Source organism: Aythya fuligula, chromosome 3, assembly GCF_009819795.1.
Source record: "Aythya fuligula isolate bAytFul2 chromosome 3, bAytFul2.pri, whole genome shotgun sequence".
Lineage (NCBI taxonomy): Eukaryota > Metazoa > Chordata > Aves > Anseriformes > Anatidae > Aythya > Aythya fuligula.
This window is the reverse complement of record NC_045561.1, coordinates 18,533,332-18,547,523: the sequence shown is the minus strand read 5'-3', so window position 1 is coordinate 18,547,523 and position 14,192 is coordinate 18,533,332. Positions and strand designations below refer to the sequence as shown.

At 42.2% G+C, this 14,192-nt stretch overlaps 1 protein-coding gene across 1 annotated transcript in view; it reads left to right on the top strand.

The window, feature by feature from the left end:
* The window catches only part of PTPN14 (protein tyrosine phosphatase non-receptor type 14), a 110,781-nt gene extending 100,348 nt beyond the window's left edge, over nt 1-10,433 (top strand). The window contains exons 17-19 of the mRNA XM_032185136.1: nt 304-538; nt 1,124-1,287; nt 6,442-10,433. Of these exons, the coding sequence (XP_032041027.1) occupies nt 304-538; nt 1,124-1,287; nt 6,442-6,570 (528 nt within the window). The 3' untranslated portion in view covers nt 6,571-10,433. The remainder of the gene's footprint in view (nt 1-303; nt 539-1,123; nt 1,288-6,441) is intronic.
* The last annotated feature ends 3,759 nt before the right edge of the window (nt 10,434-14,192 follow it).

The window sequence follows — 14,192 nt, the reverse complement described above, 5'->3', positions numbered from 1 at the left end:
TTCCTGGGATGCTGTAAGCAGTAGCTGGCTTTTGCCTTGAGACAAGAGTTTGTTCTTCACATGTTTCTAATATGTCTGATCTACCTATGTAAACATTTTCTAAGTGTAAAAACTGGGACTAAGAAATATGTTACTGAGAATTTTAACGGATACTTTCTTTACTTCATGGGATGCTCCTTTCTCTTCCAGTAGTTTGAAATGTGAAAACTTGGCCTATCTGAAGAGTTTTATGCTCTCTGTTTGTAGAGAATTATAGCTACAGCAGCTAACTACCATTTTTTCTTTTATTTCTGTGTAATTAAGGAGGGAGGAAGAAGTAAGAGTCATCGTTATTGGCCTAAACTGGGCTCTAAGCACAGCTCAGCCACTTATGGGAAGTTCAAGGTGACAACTAAGTTCCGCACAGACTCCGGCTGCTACGCGACCACTGGTCTGAAGGTCAAGCATCTTCTCTCTGGGCAGGAGAGGACAGTGTGGCATTTGCAGTATACTGACTGGCCAGACCATGGTTGTCCAGAAGAAGTCCAAGGGTTTTTATGTAAGAATTCTTTAACTTGCGTGATAAAAGACATCAAACAAAAGGTTGCTTGCACTGGATTCAGCTCACTGCACCTGGTTAGAGCTGAGACTGATAGCAAATATTTATTGCTTCGGCAAACAGAGGCCTTAACTAGGTCAGATGTTACTGTGATTTGGAGAAAGAAGTAGGATTGAAGAGGTAGGAGCTGAGGTGGTTGAGGGTCTTGGTCCTGACATAACAGGAGGAAAAACCAGAGTCAGCAACAGTGTTGTTTTGATCCTGTTAATGGCAAGAATTGCTGTAAGTAATGTCTGGAATCATCTGTTTAGGAAACCTGGAGATTTGCAGAGGTGAAAATGGAATTTAATTTTTAAAAGGTGCAGTTTAATTTAAAGGAGCAGACTCCCAAGTAGTAATTGACAACCAACTGGTACTTGCTGGATTCAGGACTGTTCAGTACACCTTGGCCAAAAAATTAGTATGTTGTAAAAAATGTAAATTCTTGCCATTTTGACAAAGAACTACTTTTTTTTTTTTTTTTTTTTTCTCCAATTTTTACATTTAGACCTATAGATGTTTGCAACTTTGTGTTTTACCCTGCAGCTTACTTGGAGGAGATACAGTCGGTGCGTCGCCATACCAACAGTGTGCTGGACAGCAGCAACAACTGCAACCCTCCCATCGTGGTTCACTGCAGCGCAGGGGTGGGAAGGACCGGCGTGGTTATCCTAACAGAACTGATGATCGGGTGCTTGGAGCACAATGAAGTAAGCAAGCTTCTTTTTCTCAGTGCAAACCCTGAGTTCATTCCTTGACTGACTAGCTGCCTTTCTGAGGTTAAACTTAAAGGGTATTGGAATCCTTCCTTTCTAGTACTTTTGTGAAACAAGGGCCTTAATCTAACCTGCAGAGATCTACCATTGTAGAAAGTACTTCTGGTTTGCTGTTGGGTTGATGTTACACATTTTTTGTTGATATTATTTTAATACATTAAAAAAGGCTTTTTTTTTTTTATGTCTAATTCATACCTGTATTTAATTAACAGTCTAGATAAAGTCAGCGTGTTCACAAGACAGTCTGAAGTATAATGCCAGCATCCATGCTCTTCTAACTAATGCTTCCTGCTGTATAAATTCACTCTTTGGACTCCTTCATTTCCCTCGTATTGTGTCTAATGTCATGTAGAACAAAACTTGGCGGTGCCTTGAGGAAAAGGTGTATGTGTTGGGAACAGATCTTTAAGAGTAGCAGCTGATATAAAACTAGTAATGTAGTCTGAGGCAATGTTAAGAATAAGAGCACTGGGAGAGTAACTGTGTGTAGGTGCTTGCTTTTCAACTGTCTTTTGTCATTGGAGGCCTGTCCAGGAAAAACACTACATCTTGAATAACAACGTGCCATGCAGTTTCAACATATGGAAAACAGCTATTGAAACGGGGGATTTCTATTGCCAGAGGAACTGCTCAGAGACCAAAACCTCTTGCAGAGCAAGAATACAGCAGGGGTGACACACTGGCACTTACCTGCCCTTCCCAGTAATCATCCATTAGATGAGCTGCTTGAAGACTGTATGTGCAGGCCCAAAATGCTCACTGACCTTCTGTGTTACCATGCAGTTATAGATTGGAGCCTTCCTGTGCAGGGTGCCATGTGAAGAGCTCCTGGCTCGTTCCAAAATCAAATCCTAAAGGAGACAAGTTGGTACTTCATTGCTTTTTTTTTTTTTTTTTTTTTTTTTTTTGAAAAGTTGCACTTTCCTGTTCACTATTAAAAAAAAAAAAAAAAGTCATGCAAGAACATCACATTTTTTAAAAAAAGTGATGCCTTGTGTTCTACTCTCTGTCACCCTCCAGCAGCTCATGGTTCTGTAGTTACAAGATCACCTAGAGACCATGGGCTCATTTCAGCCATAACGAACCTCCTGCAACTTCAGCTGGGCTTCTGTAGCAGCTGGCCTCTAGATCTGTGTCACAATCCCCACTGTTCTATGGGGAAAGGGGCAAGAAGGAACTGGCCTGGACAGAAAGAACCCACATGAATGTGCTTTGGGAGCTCTGCAGCCTTCTTACGGCAGCTGCTGTTTAATAACTGCTGCTGTGTGAGGCAGTGGTTCTGATTATTTGAGACCACTTGACTTACTTCCGTAGGCACTGAGGTCTGGAACTGACTTCTTCTGTTGTGCACACAGCAGCAATGAAACCTCTGCTGTGCCCCAGAAGAAATCTGGATGGTTTTAAGAGCCAGGCCTGAACTGTGAACAAGTTTAGCTGGGTCAGCTTTACGGTAACCTCTGGATGCTAATGGTGTGCCAGGAACACATGCTTAACAGTTGTGCAACACGTTTTGGCCACCTGAGTTTGTCTGCGGTTTACAGAAGTCACCTCTTTGGACAAGAGTAGCCAAATAGCAAGTGAAGATAAAGGAGGTACCTCGACTTCTGAGCATGGGGGTGAGCCTTGATGTTCAGAAGAATTTCCATCAGCTTCAGTAGGAGCGGATGGTAGCACTCAATAATAAGGGATTTCTCTGATGTCTCTTAATTAAAGCATTCTTTTGTCTTGATTAATGGTGGAAATCATCAGTAATATTAAAGACAATTTGCCTTAAGGGCTTTGTTGCTCTAGATCATACTAAGTTAATATTTTTGGTTTGTTAAAACCTAATTAAAAAAAAATATCTTATTATTTCATTATTTGTTAAGCAGTATGTCTTCAGCTTGCGACAGATACTGCATTCTGGACAGAGGCTTCCTTTTCACACAGCAATTTTACTGGTTTATTTTGAAGTAGATTTGATTATTTTTTTTCTGAAATCAAATGGCTTATTACTTAAAAAGCTTTAGTCTTATGAATTGGTTGATTTCTTCAGAAGCGTCCTAGTAAGGAGGCACATTAATGTTAACGTTTTAGTCAAGAAGAAAAAAGGAGAAAAGTTGAAAATCCCCATATAGACCATTTTGGAACGTCTATAGCAATGTTCAAACCCAGTCTCTTGATTTCTGAGTGTTCAGGTTTAGTTGAAAAGACATTTTTGGTCAACTGCTGTACAACTTCAGTCACTGTGACTTGTGGGCACTTGCTGTTCGAGTCTGAAGCAGTGTATCTCATTGCAGGGATAGATTTTCAGTAGCTTGCCATACGGTAAGAAATACAGTAAGTCACATCATTACATCCTTACTTCTCTAGTCATGTAGAAGAAAGTAATTGAGCTTGTTGTGACTTCTAGTTCAGACTTGGCACTGGGACATGAACTCATGATCACACTTCCAAGTGCATCCTCATAAGGAGATTTTGAGGTTGGGAGCTTCAGCAAAGCATTACCTGTCTTTGGTTGACACGTGTTCTGGTGAAGGTGAATTTAAAGATTCTGCTTGCCTGAAGGAAGATGCTAAGGTGAATACAAACAGTGAGGTCAAATAGGCAGGACGGGCTTTTCTTTCGTTTCTGAGAGAAAAGGAAGCCTCATCGGTTACAGGGAGGCGCGTGGAGTCACTGATCACGGTGTGCTGCAGGCCAAGTAAACATCAGCAAACTGTCAAACACCGAACCACTGAGATGGTGATGTGGTTGTGCAGGTTGAAGCTGGTCTGTGTCTTTGTTGTAGTTACTCAGCTGAGATCGAGTTCCGCGTGACTTTGCTCAGCAAGGACCGAATGGCTTTCGTAAGCTTCTGATTCCACAGGGAGGCTTTCTTTAAGTTTGCAAGTGAAAAGACCTTATGTTTGCCTTTGTACCTGCTGAAAATAATACGACATTACTCATCCCAGCTTACAAATCTTTATGCTTGTTGACTCTCTAGAGCTGTTCTTCTGTAACAGATTGTTTGGGGATGTGGCAGAATATTTAACCTCGCTTTCAGAAAGTGACAGTGTATGAGTTTGGGCTTGTTTACAAAGAATGGAGATTCTGAGCTTTATACAAGTGGACAGAAATAGATATGCAGCGTGATTTTTATTTTAAACTTTCCAGAAAATTTCTACTGTGCATGCAAGCAGAGTCCATGCTCAGTTTCTTCTCCAGTGGCTAGCAGAAATCTTGATACATTTCTCTGTCCTTTTGCCCAGGCATTGTACTTGAAACACTCTTCATTGCAGCCAGAAGGCTTGCCAAGCTCCTTTGTGTGTCTCAATGCAAGCTGGCATCGCAAAGTGCGCGTTGTGTAGCTTGATAGAGTAACTATTCCTCAGTTTCTGTCTTGCACCACTTAAGGACTTCCCTCAACAGAAGCATGTATCCCAGTGCTTGCATCTAGTGCTGCAGTAGAAAACAGAAAATCCCCCATCTTGGGTCAGGCTGCATGCAGGTTCTTTGAATTTGAGCCTGGCAGGCTGAGCTTCCTGGCTCAGTGACTTCGGAGTAGCTCCTGGTGTAACTGTTAGAACAGCTGAGACATGGTAACATCTCAGTGCTTTTCCTCCCGCAACACTGAATGTAGGATGGTAATGCCTCATTAGTTTTCCAGCAAATTCTAACACTTTACCTCACGAGGCTCTATGTTTCAGACAACCCATTCATTTTTTCATTCAGAACATGACAGGATGCACGTGCACCCGTGTGCTCATAGGATTAGAGGTGCACTTTTGCAGTGGGTCTCCCAGTCTGTCCCCACTTACTGTGCTCTAGTTCCTGCTGCAGAGCATTTTAAGGGCATGAGTGAATTTCTCTGGGATGAAACTAAGCTGGAAGATGTCCTTTTGGAAGGCACCTGATGTGTCCCAGCTCCTCGTGGCCATTCAATACGTGACAACAGACAGATGCTAGCCTGAAGTCTGCAATCCCAGCATTGTGGATCCTCAGGGCCAACTGTTCCACTTTCTGGATGCACGTCTTCCAGAGCCTTGTGCTCTAGCACAGACTTGGCTGGGGGAAGTCAGGTGTTGGGGTTTCTGGATCTTTTGGTGACAGTCGGTTTCCTTCTCTTAGTGGAAGGGTCAGTTGTTTGCCTGCACTTTAATTTTGTCTGAGGAACCTTTTGTTCTAGAGATCCTAATGCCTGCTTGCCATTTGAAAAATCTCTCAGATCCTCCCTCTGTGAATGAGTCTCACCAGGGATCAGAGCCATGTGCACTGAGTGATGGAGCCTGGACTTAACTGTATAATCTTAAATGTTCAGTTTTTGCCTTAGACCTTCCTGATATATCTAGCCTTTAGCCCGAGATAATACAATATACTGGGTTTATTCTGTTTAGTTGAAAACAGGCATATGGAACCAGAAACTTTCAAAGGGAAGAAATCATTTATTATGAGTCCCCACCTGTAGTTCTGTGTTCAGTGCTGGGGCCCCCAGCAGAAGTGGGACATGGATATATCAGAACGAGTCCAGAGGAGGGCCGTGAGGCTGATCAAGGAGCTGGAGCACATCTGCTATGAAGACAGGCTGAGGGAGTTGGGGTTGTTCAGCCTGGAGAAGAGAAGGCTCTGGGGAGACCTTACAGGGGCCTTCCAGTACCTAAAGGGGGCTACAGGGAAGCTGGCGAGGGACTCTGTCAGGGGGTGGAGTGATAGGACAAGGGGCTTTAAACTAGAAGAGGGAAGATTTAGATAAGATAATAAGGAAGTTCTTCAGTATGAGGGAGGTGAGGCACTGGCACAGGCTGCCCAGAGAAGCTGTGGGTGCCCCATCCCTGGAGGTGCTCAAGGCCAGGCTGGATGGGGCTTTGGGCAGCCTGGTCTGGTGGGAGGTGTCCCTGCACATGGCAGGGGCTTGGAACTGAATGCTCTTTAAGGTCCCTTCCAACCCAAACTATTCTGGGATCCTATGTTCAAAAGTTGGTGGGGGGGAAAAAAGGCAATATTTCACTACAGTTGGTTAAAATTCATTTCATTGTATAAGAGTTCTGTGTCAGACAACTGAACTTTGAGGCAATGATTGTTTGACCTGATAAGCCTACTTCCTTACGCCTTTTCTCCTTTACTTTACAGAAAGTGGACGTCCCTGTGATGCTGAGACACCTGCGGGAGCAGAGAATGTTTATGATCCAGACCATAGCCCAGTACAAATTTGTCTATCAAGTGCTCATCCAGTTCCTGCAAAACTCCAGACTTATTTAATCTCTTTAAACATCCCAGACCCATCTCTGTGGATCTGACTGAACCATACCTACGAACAAGGGGAACTGCCTTGACAACACTGTGTGCATATATTGCACTTTTTAAAGTTGTCTTGAAAGTAAGGAATGTATGTTCTTTACTATAGTGTCCCGTGGATTATTTTATAGAAGATATAATTTATTTTTCTTAGAATAATTTGTGAATTACTTTAATAACTTGTAAAACTTATAGTGAGCTTTGAATTGAACTATATTTGACATGACTGGTCTGCATTGTAACATGTCCATAGGGAAAGCAATCCTTCATAAAGCTGAAACACTGGCTTTTATTTTACTACATAGTTTCTGAAATGAACAGTTATTTGGCAGTGGGCTTTTTTCTCACATGAGAACATTCTGACCCAGATAAGTGGCTTCTATGATTTAAAAAAAAAAAAAAAAAAGAAAAGAAGAAATAATTGCTAGATGCCAGCTACAGTTCTGTATGAGAGGAAGCTGAGAACGCACAGTCCTGGGACAGGGAGACCTGAGCATACGCAGCAGGGCACATTATAGAGGGCTCAAACACAGGCTGTTGTGAAGGCAGAGAGTTTGGGTGCTAAACTGTTCAAATTCCATGAGAATTAAGCTTTTGGATTAGTCCTTGAAAAAAGCAATATTGGATCTTTTAAACAAAGCCTTTGCTATTGTCTGCAGTCCTTGGAGGGATTCTTAAGAGTTGAAGCAGTGTTAGAAAAGTGACCCAGAGCACTGGGAGGTCAGTGAACGAGTCTTTCCTGTGGGTTGAACAGTAGAGCAATTTCAACTAAATGCAGCTTAAAAAAAAAAAAAAAAATTTAAATTAAATGAAGCATCTCCTCATGAACTGCACAGGAAGTTTTATTGCCTAGAGGCTAACCTTCTGTAGGGTAGAAAAGGAACCCCATACAAGATGGACGCCTCCTGTCACCTGTCTTAGTTTCCTGTGTCTTCATTGCTGTAGTCATTTTATTTTCTGGTTCTTTGAACTTATCCAAAATGATCAGTGTGGTCTTTACTCTGTAGCTGTGTTCTCCTAGCAGTGATCCGTGAGGGCTTTAGCTTATAGCCTTTCTTGATTCTTCCCCCATCACTGTCTTGTGGTTTATGAGCATACCAAGCAGTCTTCCTTTTGGTATTGGCAGCCCTCGCTTTGTTAGGGTGTTCTCTGTATTAAATTGCACATACCAGCTCTCTTAGGCTGCTGTTTCCATGTCTGGTCACTTCGGGTTCTCCCTCCTATTTATTATAACTGTTTTATTCTGGCAGTTTTCAGGGATTCCAGTAAGGATTAGAAATCTGTTCTGCCAGACGCTGTATAAATACATAATGGAGAAACAGTCCTTGCCTGACGTTTACAATCGGAACAGAAAAGGGAAACAAACCTCCTCCAGTTCGTAACTGGATTAACAGATTCTTAAGTGGTTTGCCTTAGTCCAAAAATGAAATCTGTGGCAGAGCTAAGAACAAGCCCATGTGTCCTGCAAGTATTTCAGCAGCTGGACCTGTCCTCCACGCTCTCTTTTTCTGTCCCTCAGCGTTGACCAGAGGCTTTTGCACAGCTTTGTGCACATTGCTTTCTCCAGGCTTTATTTCATTGGAGCAAATCACACTATGAACTACCTTGCAGCGTATGCATGGTAGCATTCACTTACAGTTATTTAGAAGGCATAGAAACTGTATTTAGTGTTGTTTTTTTTTTTGTTGTTTGTTTGTTTTTGGAAAAAGCTTTAGCAAGTTGTGCTGGGGTTCCCACACTGTTTTTCCCACTCTGGCTGCCTATCCTTATCTGTTCACTCCTCATTTCAGTCTCCTGCACCCAAGATCGCCCTTCTTTTCCAGAACCCCCACACCTTCCATGCATGCTTCATCCTCCTCTGCCTGGGGTTTTGCATCCCCTTAATTCCCCCCCTGGTTGCTTGGTGCCCTGTCTTCATGTCATCCTACAGCTTGGACAGATAAACAAGCTGGTGTCCTGGTTTTGTCTCCCAACTTCCGACTGCGTTTCTCCTTCCTGGATGAGTCTTCCTGTCTTCTGAGGATACAGCTGCTATGTGGTGGCATTGTGTGAACTGCAGTTATCTGCCTTTCTGCAAAGATCAGCTGCAGCAGCAGGTGGGACAGGTCAAGCCAAGTATTGTTGAAGGCCATGGGACAGCACTTCCCAGCTCCCATATCAGTCAGGTGTGTCCTAAAACCTGCTGTGGAAACGCAGGCTGCAATTTGGAAAGACTGCAGTGCGTTTTCTCTTTACGATAGTCAGAATCACTCTGCATGTTTGTGGGCATCTCACACTGAAGCTTTTCTATAATTTCCCTCCTGTTTGGCAACAAAATACCATTTTTTTTCTTGTTCTAAATGCACGTGACCAAGCCATAAGTAGCTTTAAGTTGGTACAAAGGCCTACCCTAATGAGCACTCTCGATTTAGGGATCACTAAAGGGACCCACACATCTACCTTTCTGTAAAAGCAGGAGCTTAATCTAAGGCCATGTTCCAGAGAGCTTCCTAAATTCATGTAAAAGTCCACTGTGAGTGGTTTGGTGCTATGCAATAGGGACATAACGGTGCGATGAGAATCCTGGTGGAGATTTCCAGCAACCAACACATGGTTAAGAGTTATTGAGCTGTAGTATCTCGACCATGTTCCTCTTAGGGATTAGTCGAGTTTTCAGTCAACTTCAGTTTTCCTCTGTTTCCTTCTGCCAATGCCAACATATCTCTTGTTAAATTAGCAGCAACCATTTAAAGTCTTTTCAGCAGCATCTGCATGATAATTGCACAGAGATGCTTTATATCTGGGAAACAAGCCAAGGAATAAACCTTGAAGCGAAGTGTATTAAATTAGTTATCTCGTTATAGCTTTTTGAATAATTTCCTAATGATGAATTAAGTTTGAACTCAGAGCTGTCAAGTCCCATTGCTCCACTTGGATTTGAGAGGTAGAAAATCAGGAGGGGAAATAATCTGTTCCTGTGTCTTGTTATTCAGCTGCTCTTGGCTGAAGCGCATCCTACTGCTCCCGCAGTCGGGACAGCAAAGTTACTTCATAAAAGAATGTAAATAGCTGTGTTTAAAAGGAAAATTAAGCAAGCACCTTCTATGCAAAGATACATCACGGGTGTCTTAGAAAAATATTAATTACGAAATGGCACTGAAAATCCTTTCCAAATTAAGTCAGTGCCCATTAATGAGCCAAATGAGTGGCCACCTAATAAACAGTCATTTCCAATTAACTCGTAACGTGGCTGGTGTGGTAGATAGAGGCCAATGTGACTCACTTTTTCCCTTCCATTGTCAAAGAATGGTAATTTTAAACTTTTCCTTTCATCTCACTTCGGTGTATTTTTTCCTGCTAGATTTTATCTTGAGTAGATCTGCTAATATCCTGCGTGAATTGGGCTGGAGCATATCTTCAGAGATTCCCTTCCACCCCAGCTTGCAGCCGAACCTCAGCATGCCAATGGGTTGTGATTGAAATGTGATCCACTTCTGTAGGGGAACATCTGAACCTCCTGACTTTGAACCCGTTGTAGCTTTATCAGTCCTAAACCGCTTGGGCAGCATTTCCTAACCTTTTAGGGAGTGACAGGAAAATGCATATTGTATCCAATTTCGTTAGTCATAGCAGGAACGAATGTGTGAGGCTTAAAGCAACAGTACTGTTGGCCCAGGGACCGGACAGAGGACTCCTGCAGCAGGAGACATTTTGAGTTTCTGTTGGTTCCATACTTCTTAGCCTCAAAGCACGACCTGACCGTGGGTAGGTTACAAAAGAACAGTCTCATCCGTTTTGAGTGGTTTGGATTGAAAATCTTGCCAGAAAATGTGTCAGTTTCAAAAAAATAAAAAATATAAAAGGCTGGAAATGGCCAGTCTTCTCCAGGGTTCCCATGCTGCAGTCTGGCGAGCTCAGCCTACACTCCCCAACTTATTTTCTAAGAATGAAGTTGGAGTGGATGAGTAAGTGTGACTTGGGAATTCATTGCGTGTATTTTCCCTTTCATGTAGTTAATCTGTATTTAGTTTTGCAATTTGACAGCTTTTTTCCCTTAAACCTTTAACAATGGTGGTATTGAGGTTGCTGGCATCAAATTTTTCTTTAAAGTTATGGTCAGAGCATTTCATGCCTAACAATACCTGGATCAAGGATGGGAGAGATGATGGCTGAATTCTGTTCTCGCCAAGTCAGCTCAGGGCTGCAGAGCTCCTCTTCCTGTCCTCTATGGGCTGCACAAAGGATGGTGGAGCTCAGCCTGCATTGGCATCTCTTGCCCTTGCTCAGCTGAGGTAAGATGAGGTTTGATCCCACAAACCTTCTCCTATTATAGAAGTGTATAGGGACCCCAAATGCTCAGCCCTATTGGAAATAGCTTTTCCCTAAACTACTAAACTAGTGTTTCAGGTGAAGAGACACACCTGTGAGAATTTATTCTACTTATTGCTAATGCAGTCCTTTATAAGAAGTATATTGAAGGACACTTGTTCCGTTTATTTAAATCACTTGCCTCAATTGCAAATATTAAATATTTGCATGATTTCAAGAGCCTTTTTTAATTACTTCTTTCTTGTAAACAGACAAATGCAAATAGAAAACCATAGGTTGGAAAGGAATGAGCAAGTGTCTCTGCTTCTAATAGAGAAGATTATTTTAAGCCAATGCATTATTTTTCATCCAACGCTTGCTGTTGCTGTAGCCCAAAAGTGACCCTCAGGTAAATGCTGACAGGCAGTCTCTCACCTGGGTATAGCGCAGACATCTGTGGGGGGAGATGCAGCAGCTACAGACCGTACTGCGTTCACCACAGCTGACTTCCCAGCTCCCTCCTGGGATGAGATGATGACTGAATTAGCTGTCGTCAGTCTTGCAAACCATTTGTGAGCTGCACGCTCAAAAAGCGGGAGCATGAGCTTGGCTGATACCTCATGTAGCAGCTCTTGTACCTCACTGGCAGAGGTTAGATTTTGCTGCTTGTCTTTATGGAAAAGAATGCTTCACACCCCGAAGTCCCGGGTGGTACACATCTTGTGAAATAAGATGTGTCCCGCAGGCTTGCAAGGACTGTGCTTTGAGGAAGGGACAGCTGCTTGCTTGGGCTGTGGGGCCAACAAGAGGAGATGGAGTTCTAAGCCACAGATAAACTACTGTTAGCTTGTGAAACAAAACACTACTGTACAGCTCAAAAATAGCAGTGTTTATAAAAATATTTAAAAGTAAATAGATTTTTGTCAGTGTAAGATAATCTAAAAACAGTGAAATTTGCTTGGTTCTTCCCAGCCATTTTTCAGTTGACTTTTTTTTTCAGCGGTAATGTTTTGTTGCTTGTGCTTTGTGCCTTCACTGAACGCTCCCTGCTGCACCAGCAGGACCTGGCCTCAGGAGAGTGAACGCTGGTGGGACAGTGTTCACTGAAGAAGCCCAGCACTAGTTAGTGGTAATGAGAAGTCTAATGTTTGAGCAGATCCCTGAACTGAATGCAGTGCTTTGTAGCTTTACTTTTCACCTGCATCAGGACTCAGTGTCTTGTTCTGAGCCTTTTTACACAGATGCTTCGGTGGCAGCATTCCCTATCAGGCAGGCAAGACAAAATGAGGACAGCTTCCTACAAAACACTTCCGTGGCAGGTTGGTAATTGGCACTTAAGAAAGAAAGATAAATGAATGTAGCACAGGGTGTTTAGTCCCTCCAGCGCACCTGGCCATTAGTGATTCAGGGGCTTCCCCAGGTTAAAGCTATATCCCTCTTACCGCGTTTAATAATTACTGACGAATTCATCTGCAATGAATTGCTTTTTTTTTTTTTTTTTTAAAGTGCATTTATTCCTCTGGCCTTCACAACGTCCTGTGTTGGGGAGTTCCACAGCTTAGTAATCCATAAATATGTAAGAACTTCCTTCTCATGTATGTTAACTAGAAGTATTTTCTTGCTGCTACTCAGAATCTTTAAAAGAAACCAACTCTTCAGAGCCAGAAACATCATTAATAGCTTGTTAATTGTTTACCCTGTTGAGATTGCTCCATATGGAAAACAAGTTTTCCTCATTAGTAAAATACCTTCTTGGGATATTTTACAAAGGAAAAAGAGTTTACACATGCAGATGACTGTAATATTCCCATATATAATTGTGTGGGACATGTTAAATGAAATAACATGTTTAAGTTTTATGTCACTGGATTTTACTGTCCTGTTTTACTTTCAGTATTTTGATGCTTCTGTTGTATTTTGTTCTTTAATTCTGTACATGACAATTAAGCGTGAACAGTGATCTAAATCTCACAGCCTCACTGTATGTACACATTTTGTAGAGAAATGGGACATCCGTTGCATGCCCTTCCTGTCCCCCCCATCCCTCTTGTTAGGGCTGAATGGCAGAACTATGCTATGCTATTGAAAGCCTTTAAAAAAAATCTATGCATGCTATTTTATATTCTAATGTATTATTCATATCAGTACATAAGCTTATGCTTGTCAGTTTTATCTTGTGTATAGAACTGATTACTTTTGACAGTATTTTTGCACTGTTTCTTTTCTTTCTCTTTTTATAAAGTTCTATTCAGCATTAATTGACTGCAATAATTTTTTTTACCCTTCACTGCCTTTATGTAAATAGTTTCTTATATGCCTTTTCAAATATGAAAATGTCTTCCATCACTAAGGTTTTTTGGTAAGGCTGTCCTTCATATTCACAGTATACAATAAACCTTTTTTTTTTTTTTTCAAGGAGAAGTATGCATGCATTCTTTCCTATACAAGCTTAAGGTTTCGTATTAGCACCTTTCACACTTGTTTGTTTGCCATGGCACAATGGGGCCACAGTGAGTTGTGAGGAACCTGCTGCTACTGATCGGAGGCCAGACATCCCATTTCTAAAATGAAGGTGCTATTTATTTCCCTGGACAGTGGTTCGTGTGGTGAGATAAAGTTAGACTAGAATGAGGCAGTTCATACGCCCTTCCCAGACTTGGCTGTGGGTAGAGGAGAGGGCCTTGGATCTCTGCAGCCCTAAGATCTGGTGCAGTTTTACGTACTCCACCAACAGTTGCTGGCTAGAGTGCAATGAAAGCTTTCAGGAGAACGATTTGACAAACCCCTGGGCTTGAAAGAAAGAAAATATGATCTTGAACAATGGTGATGTGCTGTCTCTCTCATCATATTTCCTAAGCTGTGAAAGCAGTAAGGAACAGTCGCGTAGTTTTGCTGTGCAACATCCTTCAACTGTGGTACTGAAAGTACAGAGCCACTCTATCCCTCTTCTTCCTCCTCCTATCCTTTAAAGATATCTCTTGTCATCGATCTAACTCAAGGATAAAGAGCCTTTAACATCTTAAAATGTGCAAGGAAAGCTAGTTCCCTCTGGCTTTTTCCTCAGAAATTGGTCTTGTCCCTCCCTTAAAAGTAATTGCTAACAAACTAGTACAGCTTTACCCCACTGAAATAAAATCACCTTAACTTGTAAAGGGGATTAAAAAGCCAGGAATTGCACAGTGCATGTCTTGTGTGATCCTTTTGAGCCCTGAGATAGGTGCCAGCATTCTCTGTACAAAGCATGCTGAGCTCCAGGTCCTTACAGCAATGAATTCCCACCTGCCAGGAGCAATGCTGGG